At 38.5% G+C, this 15272-nt stretch overlaps 1 protein-coding gene across 1 annotated transcript in view; it reads left to right on the top strand.

Annotated features, from left to right (window-relative positions):
• Nucleotides 1-15272, top strand: part of LOC135476670 (serine/threonine-protein kinase NLK-like) — a 37247-nt gene that overhangs the window by 14374 nt on the left and 7601 nt on the right. Inside the window, 7 exon segments of the mRNA XM_064756773.1 lie at nucleotides 6524-6553; nucleotides 6555-6651; nucleotides 9348-9365; nucleotides 9367-9404; nucleotides 11220-11326; nucleotides 12903-12988; nucleotides 14979-15188. Of these exon segments, the coding sequence (XP_064612843.1) occupies nucleotides 6524-6553; nucleotides 6555-6651; nucleotides 9348-9365; nucleotides 9367-9404; nucleotides 11220-11326; nucleotides 12903-12988; nucleotides 14979-15188 (586 nt within the window).

Here is a 15272-nt window from a genome sequence, read left to right as displayed (position 1 = left end):
ACCTGTAAACCATAGGCCTTACCATTTGAAATTTGGTCTATTCGGATAGTAAGTTGCTAATTATGCTAATCTGGACGGGGGAAACATCACTAAGCAGAACTGGGTTCAGTCTAACATACCTCTTCCATATACATGTAGACAAGACTGTCTCTTTAACAGCTCATGATACACTGTAACGAAGTTGTTGTTTTCCTTTTGTTTATCCAGCTCTGCATGTAAATGTTATGATGTTGACAGACAATGTTGGCACCTACATGTACTGTCCTTGATTTACAAAAAAAAACACAAAACAAAAATAACATGTTATTTTACACCAGTAAGGACTTGTACAGTGTAGCGGTGATACACATGCTGAATATAGTTTGTAAATAATTATTGTAGCATATACATGCCTGGTGTACATAGATTCATAACAGTAGTGTTGTTGTTGTGCTTGTCTGTAATAAGTTGTTGGGATAACATGTTTATGTCTACTGGCTGCTTGGAGATTTCTGCTTGCGTCGTCAGAGACATGTAGACATATTATGATACCACAATCTGTGGAACATTCACAAGGAAAACAACGTTGTTTATCGAAACAAAGGTGCCCTAAAAAATGTTGGTTATCTCATAATTCACCTGAAGAATGCAGACAGAAATGACTTCTGCTTGGATTGAGTTACTAATATGTTAATTTCATTGGGGGCTGGGAGTGTATATGCAAGATTTTTTGTTGTTTTTTTCTCTCCAACAAAGAGGTTGGGACTGTTGGGTGCATTACTTACAGAGTGTGTGTGATTAAGTGTAATTTTACATAAATCTTAACAGCTGTTTGTTCAACTGATTTCATTTCTTCCTCTTTTTCCAGGTCAGAGAATAATTAACATTCTTACTTGAATATTTAAAATGACTGTGAAAATACGATGTTGAGAAAAAATTGTTGGCAGTCCAAAACTGTTTTCGCAGTTTAAATGAAAGGAACAGTATGCACATTAAGCATAAATGTCCTTACATAATCATTGTTAAAATGTCTACAAGTGGGAAGCTCTGCCAGCAACCTGCAGATGGGTCATGGGTTTTTCCCACCATGACGCTGGCTGCTGTCCTCGTATAAGTGAAATATTCTTGAGTACAGAGTAAAACACCAATCAGATAAATAAATAATTAAAAGGTTTACATGTATACTGGGTGTTTTTCATGCAGCAGTTTGTCCTGGTATTCGCGGCATGGTGTAGCCTTGCAGTGGCTTCATGGTTGAGGCATTAAGGCATGCCGGCATGGGAACGGGCAGGGGCAGGGAAGGGTGATGAGGCTCATACTGAGCTCCCTAGTCCACAGTAGAGTCATGTCCTGAGTCAGTCTTTACCCTCTCACAGGATGACTAACCCTTCCACCTCTACCTTCTCTCCATCTCTGTAACCAAACAGCCCAGCTTGATATTAACATCTGGGTACTGTGCCTGTTCAGTAGATGGCAGGTCCTGATAAGGCAGCCAGACAAAAGACCTGTGCTTCTTAGTACTAGATAAGGTAATGCTTGACTGATAGAGAGTGCATGTACCCTGGGAACTGCTGGGACAGTTTTTCCTAATCCCCTATCATGAAGGCAACACCAGCGGAATTCTTATGGCCAGAGATGATGGGGGTGTGGGGAGAGGAGAGGTTGAGGGAAGGAGAATATAGGGACAGGGTTGAGAGAAATGAGAAATAGGCATTTCAATTTGCATTTTTCTTACTTTGGACTTCCCAATAGGTTTTTGTTTTTTACTGAAGATCAAGGTCTTGTCTTGTTTCTTGTTCACACACTCTTAAAAAAAAAATATTTTTTTTTTTGAAATGGAATGGAAAGTGTGGTGAAATACTGAATATACCAGTACAAGGGGAAATGAGCTAGGGGCTGCCAGCATCCAAGAAGCTGTTGAAACTTTCATGGCGTAAGATGCATTCTAAGTGATTTCTGGAGAGTCAGTACTAGAAATTATACTACGTGTGTATAACTACATGAATCTGTGCTGTGAAAATCATTCTTTCATATCCTTACATGTTCTAAATCCGGGCACAAGTGGATAAGCCTCTGCGGAGGCTGAATATGTATGTGTGTGTAATACTTTACCTGTACAGTACACTTGTATTGATCAGATCTGTTGCTGTGTTCAAACTGGTGAGCCAAAACTGCTGATCCAGCAGAATTACTCTAACATTTGCCTTGTGGGCCAAGCTTTTTTTGGGGTCATAGGGTGCAGTTGCCTTGTACTTGCCTGGGATGAGTGTGCCTATACTTGAACAATAAAGCTGTCAGTGGGACATTTTTCACACTGACACCCTTTCTTGTCACGAAGAAGGCGGCTGAACAGAGAAATTCCGGGATAGCTGGATACATGCCAAAGAGGAGATTGATGCAGTGTCTGTTGTTGACTGTACTTACTGTTATGATCTTACTTATTCTAATATCTTTTACCACATGTACGTATGTATTGTAATCAGTAGACTGAATATTACAGTGTGGAAAAGGCAGGAGGATTTGCAGGGTTTCTCTGGGACTGTCTAGACTTTGGTTGTCGAAGTGGACTAAAGGTCTTATCGAATATGCACTTGTTGAACCTCAGAAATCAGATATGTATATGTATTGTACGTTGGTGTGTTGGAAAGAATTATGGTATGAGGCCAGGTAATGTCCATAAAACAGGCTACTGTAATGTACAGTCTGTGTTACAGGTACTGTCCAAGATATTCATGTGGAGAGGTCTGTTGATACAACATTTTCACTGGTCTATCCAGCTTGGAATGGTATTTTGAGGGTTGTTTATTTTGAGGTGCATGTAGGAAGGATGATGTCTGTTTGTCTGGCAAAAATGTAAAATTTAAATCCTAAAGTAATATTTTATAGCCTGCATTTGCCTCTAACTAAATGGGGCTGTTTGGGTGATTAAATATAATATGTGCATCTTAAACAATAGTCCAATAAAAATAACACCATACATGTAATTTGCTGTAGAGGAAAGCTTTATTGGATGTTTGTGTCCAAATGTCTGTAAAGCAGATTTATGACTGGGCGTTATAATAGTATAGGCCTACAAGTTTACACAAGGTCAACTAATGAATGAGTGTCAAAAGCTTTTCAATGTACACATCATTACACCACACCCCAGCACAGAGCATTATTACAGAGCATTATTACAGCTTCTAACGAGGAATAAGTAAGAAAAAAATATGCTAATGTGCTATTTTGACCATCTTCCACCAAGCTGCCTCCCCCCACCCCACCCCCACCCCCACCCTCAAACTTCCTCCATTGTCACTACTGCTGCAGGTTTATACAGCTCATGGTGTTCAGAGGTGCGTTCAGTGGTTAAAAAAGTGCTCCACATCTGTACATTGTATGGACATGTCATTTTGTCAGTTGCATGAACGTGTATGTCCATCTTGTAAGGCCTTTCCCTATTTCTAACACTGTTGAAAGGAAAATGTGACATAAATCTGTAGTGCACACATTAATTTTGGGGGATTGCTAAATTAGAATAAATATGTTGGTCAATTTTGTCATGATTTACATATGAACTACACATGCTTTAACCATCTTTTCTGCATTCACATAAACATGTAGATGTGTTAATAGAAATTTGAAACCAAAGCTCTATACTTGTACATAGCTACCTTCAAAGGCTAAAGTATACAATGTTATGTTCAATGTAACATGTTGCAACCCTGTCCTCATGCATAATAATGGGCACTTGCAAGGTCATGCATATTTATGAGGCACATGACTGACAAAATGGTTGCTAGTGTGTTAAAAGCCTAAGGGAAGCAAAATCTCACTAAAATTGTTTTCAAGTAAGTTTGTGGTTGAAGTCAATAATCCACAACACAGGTCATATGTAGCCATTACAGAGCCTAAATTTGGGACTGAAAGCGGAGAGGGAAAATTGTCTAATGTTAAGATACCGACAAATATTCAACTGTTTTAAATTGTTGACTATAATATAATCAACTATTGCTAACAGTTTTTTTATATATGGAAAAAAAATTTTTTTCTCGAATTACGAAAGTGTCACCATTTCACCGCAGCATAGATATGCGTGTACACGTAATATTGTAAACGTCCAAATAGGAATTATTTCTGTACAATACCGTAAAAAACACTCTTAATTTTATGCCTTAACCTGAAGAAATCTGTGGGGGTAGTCCATGTGTCTGTGTCATGCAAATGTACACACATGTACATGTATACAGGATGAATATGTATATGCTTACATGTACCCTGTTTCTCTTAAAATTTGGGACATATTTTAGCCAACATATATATATATATATACAGGTAATTCTAGCACAAACGTTGAGCTTCTTTTTCCGACATGGCTAGACCATCTAATGAACAACATACTCCTATCTTGACCGTTCCCAAAGGCTGGTGAAGAAATGTAATGTTTCTACTTTCAACATTACTAATATCTGTCCCAAATTTTAGAAGAATTAAAGTAGTTACTCAGTAGCCTCCCTGAAACCCTGTCAGTTTATGATCTCTTACTAAGGCTACATGTAACAGTTCACATAATTTACAGGATTTAACAGCTTGAAGTTAAACCCTTGGCTACCCTTAACTGGACATGACCTTGATTTGTGGCGCCAGCTGATGTCTAAGCTTGTGAATGAGATTAGACTATGTGGGCCTATAATCTGTCTGAAGTACATGGCCATTCAGAGTATGTACAATGTAGGTATGGGTACAGTACTACTTTGACAGCATATACATGTAGGTGAGATCAGTCTGGGTCATATAAGCCCTTTACACAAGGGAGATACTGTACAACTTAAGAATGAAGGTATGTATGTATATATATATATATATATATATATATATATATATGTGTATATATATATATATATATGCCGTAAGTGAGAAGGTCTGTCAGCAACCTGCGGATGGTTGTGGGTTCCCCCCGGGCTGTGCCCGTTTTCCACCCATCATAATGCTGGCCGCCGTCGTATAAGTGAAATATTCTTGAGCAAGGCGTAAAACACCAATCAAATAAATAAATCAATATATATATACATGAAGAAATAGAGAAAGATCCCCTGTTGAGGAGAATTTACATAGGAAAAAAAAATAATAAAAAAGCATAACAAGCATAACTTTCTACATTCTGCAATAATCCAACCGCAGTTTCAAACTTCATGTTATTTTCAAGGAAAAGTCATGAAGTTTGAAACTGCAGTTGGATTATTGCAGAATGTAGAAAGTAAAGAAGGGGTTTTATCATTGTTTTTTTTCATATATATATAAATTAGAATATGTGAATGAAGCCTTTCAGAGAATACATTGAATCTCTTGTGAAAGCTGTCTAATAACATATATGGGTACAAGGTCATGCGTACAAAATGAATGGAAGATTTTAAAGGTGACTTTGTACGCAAGTGTATATGGTACCATGTCCAGTATATCTATACAGAAATTGTATACAGGATATAATTCAAAATTATGCTTTGTGGATTCAGTTTTTAAGGAAAGAATGAAAGAAATTTGTGCGAAAACCAAGATTTAATTGGTAAACCATAATATTTTCGTTCAGTTTACTTCATTACAGCTTGATTAGTTCATGCGCTATGTACATAGCTATAAAAAAAATACATGTATCAATATTAAAATATTTATCTGGCATATTCTTAAAAAAATATATACATTTAACTCTTTTAATGAATGTAAATGTTAATTACATTGAATTTACATACATACACATATTGCGAAGCATGCAGTTCAGTGTGCCCTTCAGGTCAACATGTAAGTACATTTACATGCAACTGAATAAACATGAAGATGGGCATAATGGTTTTCTCCCCTGCAATGAATCTGATTTGTGTACATGTATATGAAGTTTGTGCTTTTTTTTTTTTATTAAACACTTGAAGTGTTTATCCAGTGACTCACCGAAACAAAAAGGATCTCCAGGTTCAGAAAATAGATATATATTTTCAATGTAACTTTTTTTTTCCTCCAATTTTTTATTCTGTCTGGTTATTTGACCTGTACATTGCCTTCATGTATGACATAAGATCAATTTGATATGCGTTTGATGGAAGAGTAAAAGGACCCATTGTGTAGATATTTAAATAATTGATTAAGTTCAAGCACGCTAGTGTGTTTTTTAAAATTATTATTATTAAGGTGGTATTCAGCATGAATTGAAAACAAATATGTGAAGTATTTGCTGGCTTCATGCCTATATATGGACACAATAATTATATCTTTTTTTTTTGTTGGTGGTGGGGGGGGGGTAATTTTGTTTGTTTGGCGTACCTGAATTGTTTGCCCTAGACACTGTTGACTGTTAGGGACAAAACGATTAATGCAGACACTCAGTATTGTTTAATTTGGAACTTTTTCGATCTAATGTTTGTTGAAAACCATGTGACTTTCATCTTATCTGTACATCATGTGGGTAAGATTGTCATTAACTTGCCAAAAGTTTGTGGTTTACCTCAGGTATCCATACGCCCATTTCCTTCACCCTTAAATGTAATAAGTAAAATTTTGTGTTCTTGTATGACAGGTCGGTGACGGATCCACGGATGGGAAGAGGGTAGCCTGAAGAAGATGCCCAATGTCTTCCAGAACCTGATGTCATCGAAACGAGTCTACCGGGAACTGAAAATGCTGTGTCATTTCAAAAATGACAATGTAAGTGATCGAATCGTTCATTCGTGCGATCCCAAACACGATATGGCTGAGGTATTAGTGACTAGGAGCTACAATCATTCCTTCAATCATGTGAGGCCCAAATAAAAAAAAAAAGCGCAAATTCCTGCAAAAAGTCAGCGTTGTGTTGTACTCAAGCAGGCCCCTCATTTACTGGCTGGCCCACATTAAAAATTTTACCGGAGCGAGTGAATGCATGGGGTTTAACGTCTTACTTAACAATTTTTTCATATGACGACGAAGGAATACTTAGGGTGCATGTAGTATGCCTCCTTGTTGCAGAATGGATTTTCACCGAGCTGCTTCACTGAGATGACTTAACAAAGGGAAGTAAGCCGCCCCGCCCGAGGCATTATACTGATAAGGTCAACCAGTCGTTGCACTATCCCCCTTCATGCTGAAGGTCCAAGTGAGGAAGTTACAACTTCCTCGTTTAAGGTCTTAGGTGTGACTCGACCTAGGATTGACTGCTCCGAAACGGATGCTCTACCAACTGTGTTATGGGGGCCAGTTAAATTTCACCCACCAACAGACCGGGTGACATTTAGTGACAATTTGGCTAAACACTTGACTGGCAGTTAATGTGTGTTGGGTGATAGACTCAATGGGGTGTACAGTTTAGTATTCAAAAGCACAGCATTTCTGAAATTATTGCCAATGTGACACTTTTTGTTGATGATTCATTAAAAAGCTTGCCATAGTGATTTACATAGCTCAGAGATTTAAAAGAAAAGCCCCCACCCCTTCCCCAAAGAAAGAAATCCCTGTAGCTCAAAGAGCATCACTTCAGGAACTGATGTGACAGTCAAATATCAAAAACCGCAAGAATTCCTTGGGACAGAATTGAAAACTGCCTTTTGATCTGTGAATTATAATTCCGAATGTGCTAGGCAGGAACATTTTTCTATGAATCTGTCAGATTTCCCGCAGTATTCTGGTCGTCAGCTCGACGGTCGCATGTCACGTGAACTTTGTGGTCTGATCAGACGACCTACCTTGAGGCACTGTGTTATATCCTCACAAATATAAAGGAAGTCTGTCTGATTGCCATCGCCAGAGACAGCAGAGATATATCACAGTCAAACGGGTTTTGGGCCACTCGTTATTGATTCTTTGTTTCACCTGAACTCTTTGGGTCAAAAATCACAAATGCTTAAACAAATACTTATTAATTGTCAGTTTCTTGCCTAATACAGTTTAATGTATTTTTGGGGGTTGTAGATTTGACATGGTACAGCAATGTAGGTTATTACAAAAAATAAGATTCCGTTCATCTGTTTGTTTTTTGTAATCACCCAGGTATTTACATCCTGTGGAGATGACCATAAATTTCGTCCATGACTAACTCACTAATTATTCCTGATTCTGAGACTTCTATTGATTTTAGAAAGGTGTGTTAATGTTTGCATGGAACATGAGATAATATTCTGCGTGAAAATAATAATATTGTGATATTTATTGGCTCTAAAAATGCTAAATTTTAGGGCATGTAGGGTAGTGTTCTTTTTTTTTTTGTTGCAAAAATGGTTAATAATTTACAAACATATTGGTATTTAATTATGGACTACTGTCATAAAAATATACACAAAGGAGGGATTTGAGAATAACGCATAGTTGCATGTAATTGTGAACTGGCTTGGGGACCCTGGCTGTAACAAGTGAGTACTCTATTTACCTGGTGGGCTACCTTTGAATGAAGCTTATTGAAGTTACATAAATGTGTTTGCCCCCTAGTGTAGTCAAGGTCAGACAGCAGATAATCATAATGCATGTTTTATCGTTGCTGTTCATGTAATTATAAAGAGCAGCAACCTGAATATATCCATATTTACGTGTGATTCTGGTATCCAGAGGAAAATCACTAGGCTTGTCTGAGGCATTGTGCAGTTCAGCACCACCCGAGGGAGCCTCTTGAAAGTGATGTTTTTTGTTATGTCAGTCTGTCTGCAATATCGCCATTACCATCTGTTCATACATGCATGTATATATATTGTCTATCTTACTGTCTGTGCAAAGGAAGTTTTGCAGGAAGGTCATGCAAAATGCTTGTGTTTCAAGCAGAGGGAAACCCAAAATGTTAGTTCAGTACCAGGTGCGAACACGTTCATGGTTTTGTTGGGGTTGGTAGTATACATGTAGGACAGTTCAGCTGTGCCACAGTACGTGGGAAGGTCTGTCAGCAACCTGAGGATGGTCATGGGTTTCCCCCGGGCTCTGCCCATTTTCCTCCCACCATAATGCTGTCCGTCGTCGTATAAGTGAAATATTCTTGAGTATGGCGTAGAACACCAATCGAATAAATAAATGAATCAAATGTGCCACAGACTGAAAAATACCTGTGCAGTGTTACACACCATTTGTATGGACTACAGATGTGGTACCACATGTATGCTGCCCTGTGTTTCCTTGAGGGTTATCAGTAAACTGATCACTATCCATATTGACTACAAATGTGGAACAGTTTTGCTCTGTGTATCCTGGGTTATCAGTAATCTGGTGCACTGTCCAGTTAGGTGATGTCAGCAAATTTGACACACTTTTCATGTTGACTACAGATGTATTTCAGTACTGCTCTGTGTTTACTATCATCAGCTATTGTGAACAGTTGTGATTTAAAACTTTTCACATTGACTACAAATGTAATACAATGTTGCTTTGGTTATTTTTTTTTCTTTTAGGTATTATCAGCCCTGGACCATCCTCCAGCCTCCACACATTGACTTCTTCCAGGAGATGTATCCTTTTTGTTGCCTCTGTTATCTACATGTACGCTGTATGTTAGGGCTAAATTTTTACCTGAACACCCAACTACTAACTAATGAAACTTGCCGACCTGCGATATGAGCAAATTAATGATCAGTTTTATACCAATATGTGAATCCTGTCTTTAAAGTCATGAAATAAATGTGAAGGAAAGTGGATACACATTCGACCTTGATCAGTCTTGACATTTGTGAACGAGGTACATGCACATCATTAGCATGCGAATGGAGTTTTCTTAGTTAATGTACACATGCCTGCAAAGTTGTTCATGTTGCACAACAAAGCTATTCAAATGTATAAAGTAGTGTTTGAGAGCAGTGCTCCCGAGAGTGTTGGATGTCATGCTCAGCATCAAACATATCCTTCTTGACTCTTCAGCAAAGAATCTACACAGTTAGCTCTATATATGATTTATTTGATAACATCCCTGGCAGTGCTGACATAAAATATCATGAAATACATTAAAAAGGGCCATTGGCCTTGATGATAAAGTATAAAATTAAATTTTTTATAAAATTAAATATATGGATAGGAATATATATACATATACATTTTTGCAGATAAACTGTTAAGAACATAGTGGTTTTCAATTTTTAAACTGTTTTGGTTCTCAGCTGGTTTTAAACATTTTGATGTCCTCATTATCATATCGAAAACCAAACAGCGTTTCCTGTTTTCAACTTGTTCTCGACACGATATGGCTGAAATATTCCCCATGTGGCGTAAAGCCATAATCGTTCATTCATTCAAGTACATGTAGCTAATGAGTTGATTAAAAATAGACATTGAGGTTAAAGGTTAACTTTTTTCACTGATACTGAGCACATGATTTTATCTCGTGATAAGATGTAAAAATCATTCCAGAAAAAAAATGAATACTAGAAAGGGGGGGGGGGGGGAAACATGTCGCAAAGTCCAGCTTTTAAAAGCTCAAATATAATTCTGTGAGGCGAGGAAGAAAAGATTCTCTCGATTATTTTGGCAGTCCACTTCAGATGTGGGCTAGGTGCGGGTTTTGGCTTTGTCCCTGTACCTGTGTGAATGGAGAGATGTGGTTGAAACCGCTGAAGCGTAACTGATCACACCAGATTGCTGCCTCCATCTTGTGGATTGTTTATTCCTCCCCCCCCCCCCCCCCCCACGCCACTCCCTGTAAGTACTGCTCTGCAGGTGCTCTCCACCCCACAAGAAACAGATGTGGGACAGATTAGCCATGCTATCAGAGGAATACTGCTCTTAATACATGTATAAATGTTGTTTAACATTATTATCTCTTTAAAAATGTACCTTACCTGTGCTAAGAAATTTACCAATTTTCTATCACTTGCATTAAGGTGGAAGACAGTGTTTTGATGTGATGTACCATGTGGAATGGAATAACATGATAAACATCAAGTTTTTATAGGCTTTCCCAACCCTGGCCGAAATAAAAGAAATTGACATTAGTGTGGATTCGGAAATATTTCATGTCCAGTCCCAGGTGGACAAATAACAAAATACTCTATTGCATTTACTTCTATTTTATTTTCCCTTATAAATTTTTTAGAAGTTCACGTTACATCGATCAACTTCTAGGTTTTCACAACACACACATACATCCAGGCTGAACAACAGTTGATTTCCAGTTCGGACACGGTTCCAGGGTACAGTTCACTCCTATCAAACACACAACTTTTATGGTTGAATTATTGACCGTGTTTAGTATTCGTGACGTGTAAAATTTCACCAGTACAAATAAAATTTAATTTTGTGGACAAAATCAGTATAACCTTAACCTTTGACCCTAGCTATGTGGTGACGGAACTTATGCAGAGTGACCTTCACAAAATCATTGTCTCACCACAGCCGCTCACTGCCGACCATGTCAAGGTCTTCTTATACCAAATACTCAGAGGTAAGATTTACTTGTTGAAAATTTTACAATTGTTTTCATCGTAACGTCTGTCAAACTTAAAACAGAAATCGCTTTAAAAATATTTTGCATTGTCTGTGAAATGTTTTAAATGGCTTCTGTTGTGCCCCCACGGGTTTCAAAATCATGATTAATGATATAAAAGCAGCCTGCTTACATAAAGTTTTTTGCAATTTTTTTAGCTGTGGGTACTAGTATTCATATTTCCTGAAAATGCCCTTTTTCAACTCTCGTGGGCATTTAAACTTAATCGTCTGTCTGTGGTAAAATCTGGGTTATCTCTAACACAAGTTGAAAGGCTCTAAATCAGTTCTGAATTCGGATATATTGTTCCATGGAGAGTTTCTACGTGCCACTTCTTTTGTGTCCAGGATGACAAAAAGGGATATGTCCTTGACCCTTGCTGTAATGCATGTGGGTTGCTATGGTGACCTGCAGCCATGGAAACCTGATATCAGCAGTGGCATAGGGAGAAAAGCCTGGATTTTCAGACCTGGCTTGATTTGCTCCATGACCTCTGACTGGCTGCAGGCAGCTTTGTCCTGTCCTGGACAGCTGTTTGCTCTCTTAGCCACAGGCCTCAGACCCACTACCCTATCCTGGGCTCTGGGTACCCTCACCCCCCACTAATGGGCTTCAGTTTGACCACTGCCCAGTGTCTAGAACTCCCAACAGATGGTACTTCTGAAAGGACCATTGTTTGGATCAGTGCTAACCTTTGACCCCTATTGAAAGAGGGAGCCTTAGATGTTGGCCTTTTTTTTTAAGGTCCTGAAGAACCTTTTTTAGGGACACTGGAGCAAGGACTCTTTTAAAATGGTTCCCGGTTATCCCACCCCTACTCAGACTTTGCTTTGTCTTGCATAGAAATAGAAAAATTAAGACATGTATTTGAAAGAAATCCTTCCAAGTGATGTACTATACTGTTACAGAACTATACTGTTACAGAGGCACCTCAGTGTAACAACTTGAATTGTTCAAGCAATAAAAATGATCAGCACTGCCTATGTAGGATACAACCTGCTGAGGAAGTTGTAAAAGTTGAATTTCTTCTTATTTTGTGGGCCTGTCTGATCATTACTTGAAATGCACCGAATGCCTCCATTCTGGATGACTCCACCATATCCTATTGTCGCACGACTCTTGTGACAATGCTATTTTTCATTCCATTCCCGGTGAATTCAGTGGGAGACTCGAGAATGTGCTATGCAAGAGGCCCAAATCACAGTGGAACACAGTGTTGTCTTCTGTGACATGGCAGTGCATCTCTACTTGATATGTGTTTTATGAGCACACATATGCTGATAATTGTGACGTAATTAAGGAAAGAACAAAAGAGTTAATAGATTTGGTCCATTTTGTTAAGGCAGGAAGGAGTTTTTTAATTGACCCATTGTGACGTCATGGCCCCTAAGAAAGATTGAACATTTGTAATTGGTGTGTGGGACATCTGTTTGACCTTCTTACAACACTATTGATTGTGATTGGTCAAATACGTGGTCATGATTGACATTTTGGAAATGTCTATTTGAATGTATTTTGTATTTTTCCATTTCAGGCCTAAAATACCTACATTCAGCCAGAGTTCTTCATCGAGACATTAAACCTGGAAACTTACTTGTAAATAGCAACTGTGTTTTAAAGGTAAAAAGAAAGATTTTGTTTAATTTTTACTGTCCACAAAAGTTATTTTGATATTGCCTTCATGCAATTGTCAGGCACATGCATCATTTACATGTGGTATATGTGGGACCAAACCGAAAACATTTGACATTTATATGGTTCAACAATTGCATGTAAATGTTTGTGTCACAGTCTGTCCGTCAGTGAGTGATTTGCATGTCCACTCCTGATTGGTTACAGTGTGGGTTTACATCCCCGTAAAGCAGTAAAGGTCAGCCAGAGTCGGCCTTGTGTTCTGTTTGGTCCCCAGCATGACAGCTCCAATTCTCACCCCCTGGCTGCTAACCTTCATTATCTTGAAATTGACAATTGTGATGTGCTGTGATATTTTCCTGACAAAGATTTGCATGCATCGTTTAAATGTCAAGGCAGCAGTGTTTAATAGAGCTCTGATTTTCTGATGGACCTGTGTTAGAAACAAGGGAAATGTCATTACTTATGTTTACATGTAATATAAAAGAAGTGTGTACAAAAGCTACAAGTTTCGTCGTCAAAACACAGATGACCTGAACACACACATACATGTACACCAAAGTATTATCCACTCGAAGACGATGGAAAGAAGAAAACCAGGGAGGTACATTGTGCATATATAATACTCTTCCTCTCTCACTACACCTTCGGTGACAATAAGTGGCCCAGTTGTTCAAAAATGTATTAGCTAACAACGGTATCAAGGCAGATTTTAAATTCAAAATTTTAGCCAAACTCGGCAGCTAATACTGTTGTCCAGAGTCATTGTATAAGAGCAACTGATGTACTTCATATTTAATATACTATTATGCAATTATTTTTTGGACTAAATGCAAAATTGAACATTTGGCTTAAAGTTAAGTCTGGTGTTAAGTCTTAAAACAGTTTTGAACAACTGAACCCAGAACTCTTGTGGCTGTTTGCGCAGTCTTAACAGTCGTTGAAGGTCACTTGTCTTCCACTGATATGGTGTGTATTTCTGTATATCACTTGTACTTGTTGGAAAGTTGGTCAGTAGCTTACCAGAGGCTGGTGGTTTAACACAGGCATCCCTCCTTACTGTTGTGTAAATGAAAAATGCATGTGTGTGGCATTAAGCAAGTGAAGTAAATATAAAATACATATGAGATGCTGTGAACAGACATGTTTTTTTAATATGCAGTGTAGTAAATGTGAGACTTAGACTTGATGAAATCTATATCTATATACAGCTAATGGTGTACCACCTGTATGTATCCATAATAATAGCAAGTGTTGTGCCAGCCGTAAAGATAAAAGCCTGAGATTGATCTTTTAGCAGGTCGGATATTCAAAGCTTATTGCTGTGGGCTATTGGTCAGCCTAATTATTTCCTGTGTGTTCAAGTCTGGGTAAATTGATTTGCTCGTTAGTCAGCTGTCGTTTGGCCTTGTCAGCAACATCCCCAGTTTCTGATGATATAGGAATTACCGGGATCATGTGCCAAAAAGCACTGTTGCCAACTCGATCTTTAACTGTCATAGGTAGTGTAGATTGGTTGCCAAAAAGCACTACTGCCAACTTGACCTTCATCTATCATAGGTTGTGTGGATTTTAGTTGCCAAAAGCACTACTACCAACATGACCTTCAGCTCTCACAGGCTGTGTGATTGTACATGTAGTTGCGAAAAGCACTACTGCGTGCCAACTTGACCTTCGGCTGTTATAGGTTGTGTGATTGTAGTTGCCAAAAAGCACAACTGGGTGCCAGCTTGACCTTCAGCTGTCACAGGCTGTGTGATTGTAGTTGCCAAAAGCACTACTGCGTGCCAACTTGACCTTCGGTTCTTATAGGTTGCGTGATTGCAATTGCCTAAAGCACTACTGCATGCTTTTAGAATTTATTACTAGAGGGATCAAGCCATTCAGGCTTGTTGCTTTGTTCAGAATTTTGTTATGTTGACACCTACACCTACAGTCAATATTATTATTATTATTATTTGTTTGTCTTTTCCTTCAGATCTGCGACTTTGGCCTGGCTCGTATAGAGGAGCCGGACGAATCGATTCACATGACTCAGGAAGTAGTTACGCAATATTACCGCTCACCAGAAATCCTCATGGGAGCACGGCATTATGGGTCAGGCGTGGACATCTGGTCGGTGGGCTGTATATTCGCAGAGCTGTTGGGGCGGAGGATATTATTCCAGGCTCAAAGTCCAATCCAACAGGTGGGTGTTCACACTATTGTTGCCCAGTTATTGTCAAGGGAATCTTCCTCACGGTCATGCACTATACTTGATCTCCACATGTTT

This window comes from Liolophura sinensis, chromosome 10 (assembly GCF_032854445.1).
Source record: "Liolophura sinensis isolate JHLJ2023 chromosome 10, CUHK_Ljap_v2, whole genome shotgun sequence".
Classification (NCBI taxonomy): Eukaryota; Metazoa; Mollusca; class Polyplacophora; order Chitonida; family Chitonidae; genus Liolophura; species Liolophura sinensis.
Note: the sequence above shows the minus strand (reverse complement) of the source record. Positions and strands in the feature narration are given on the sequence as shown.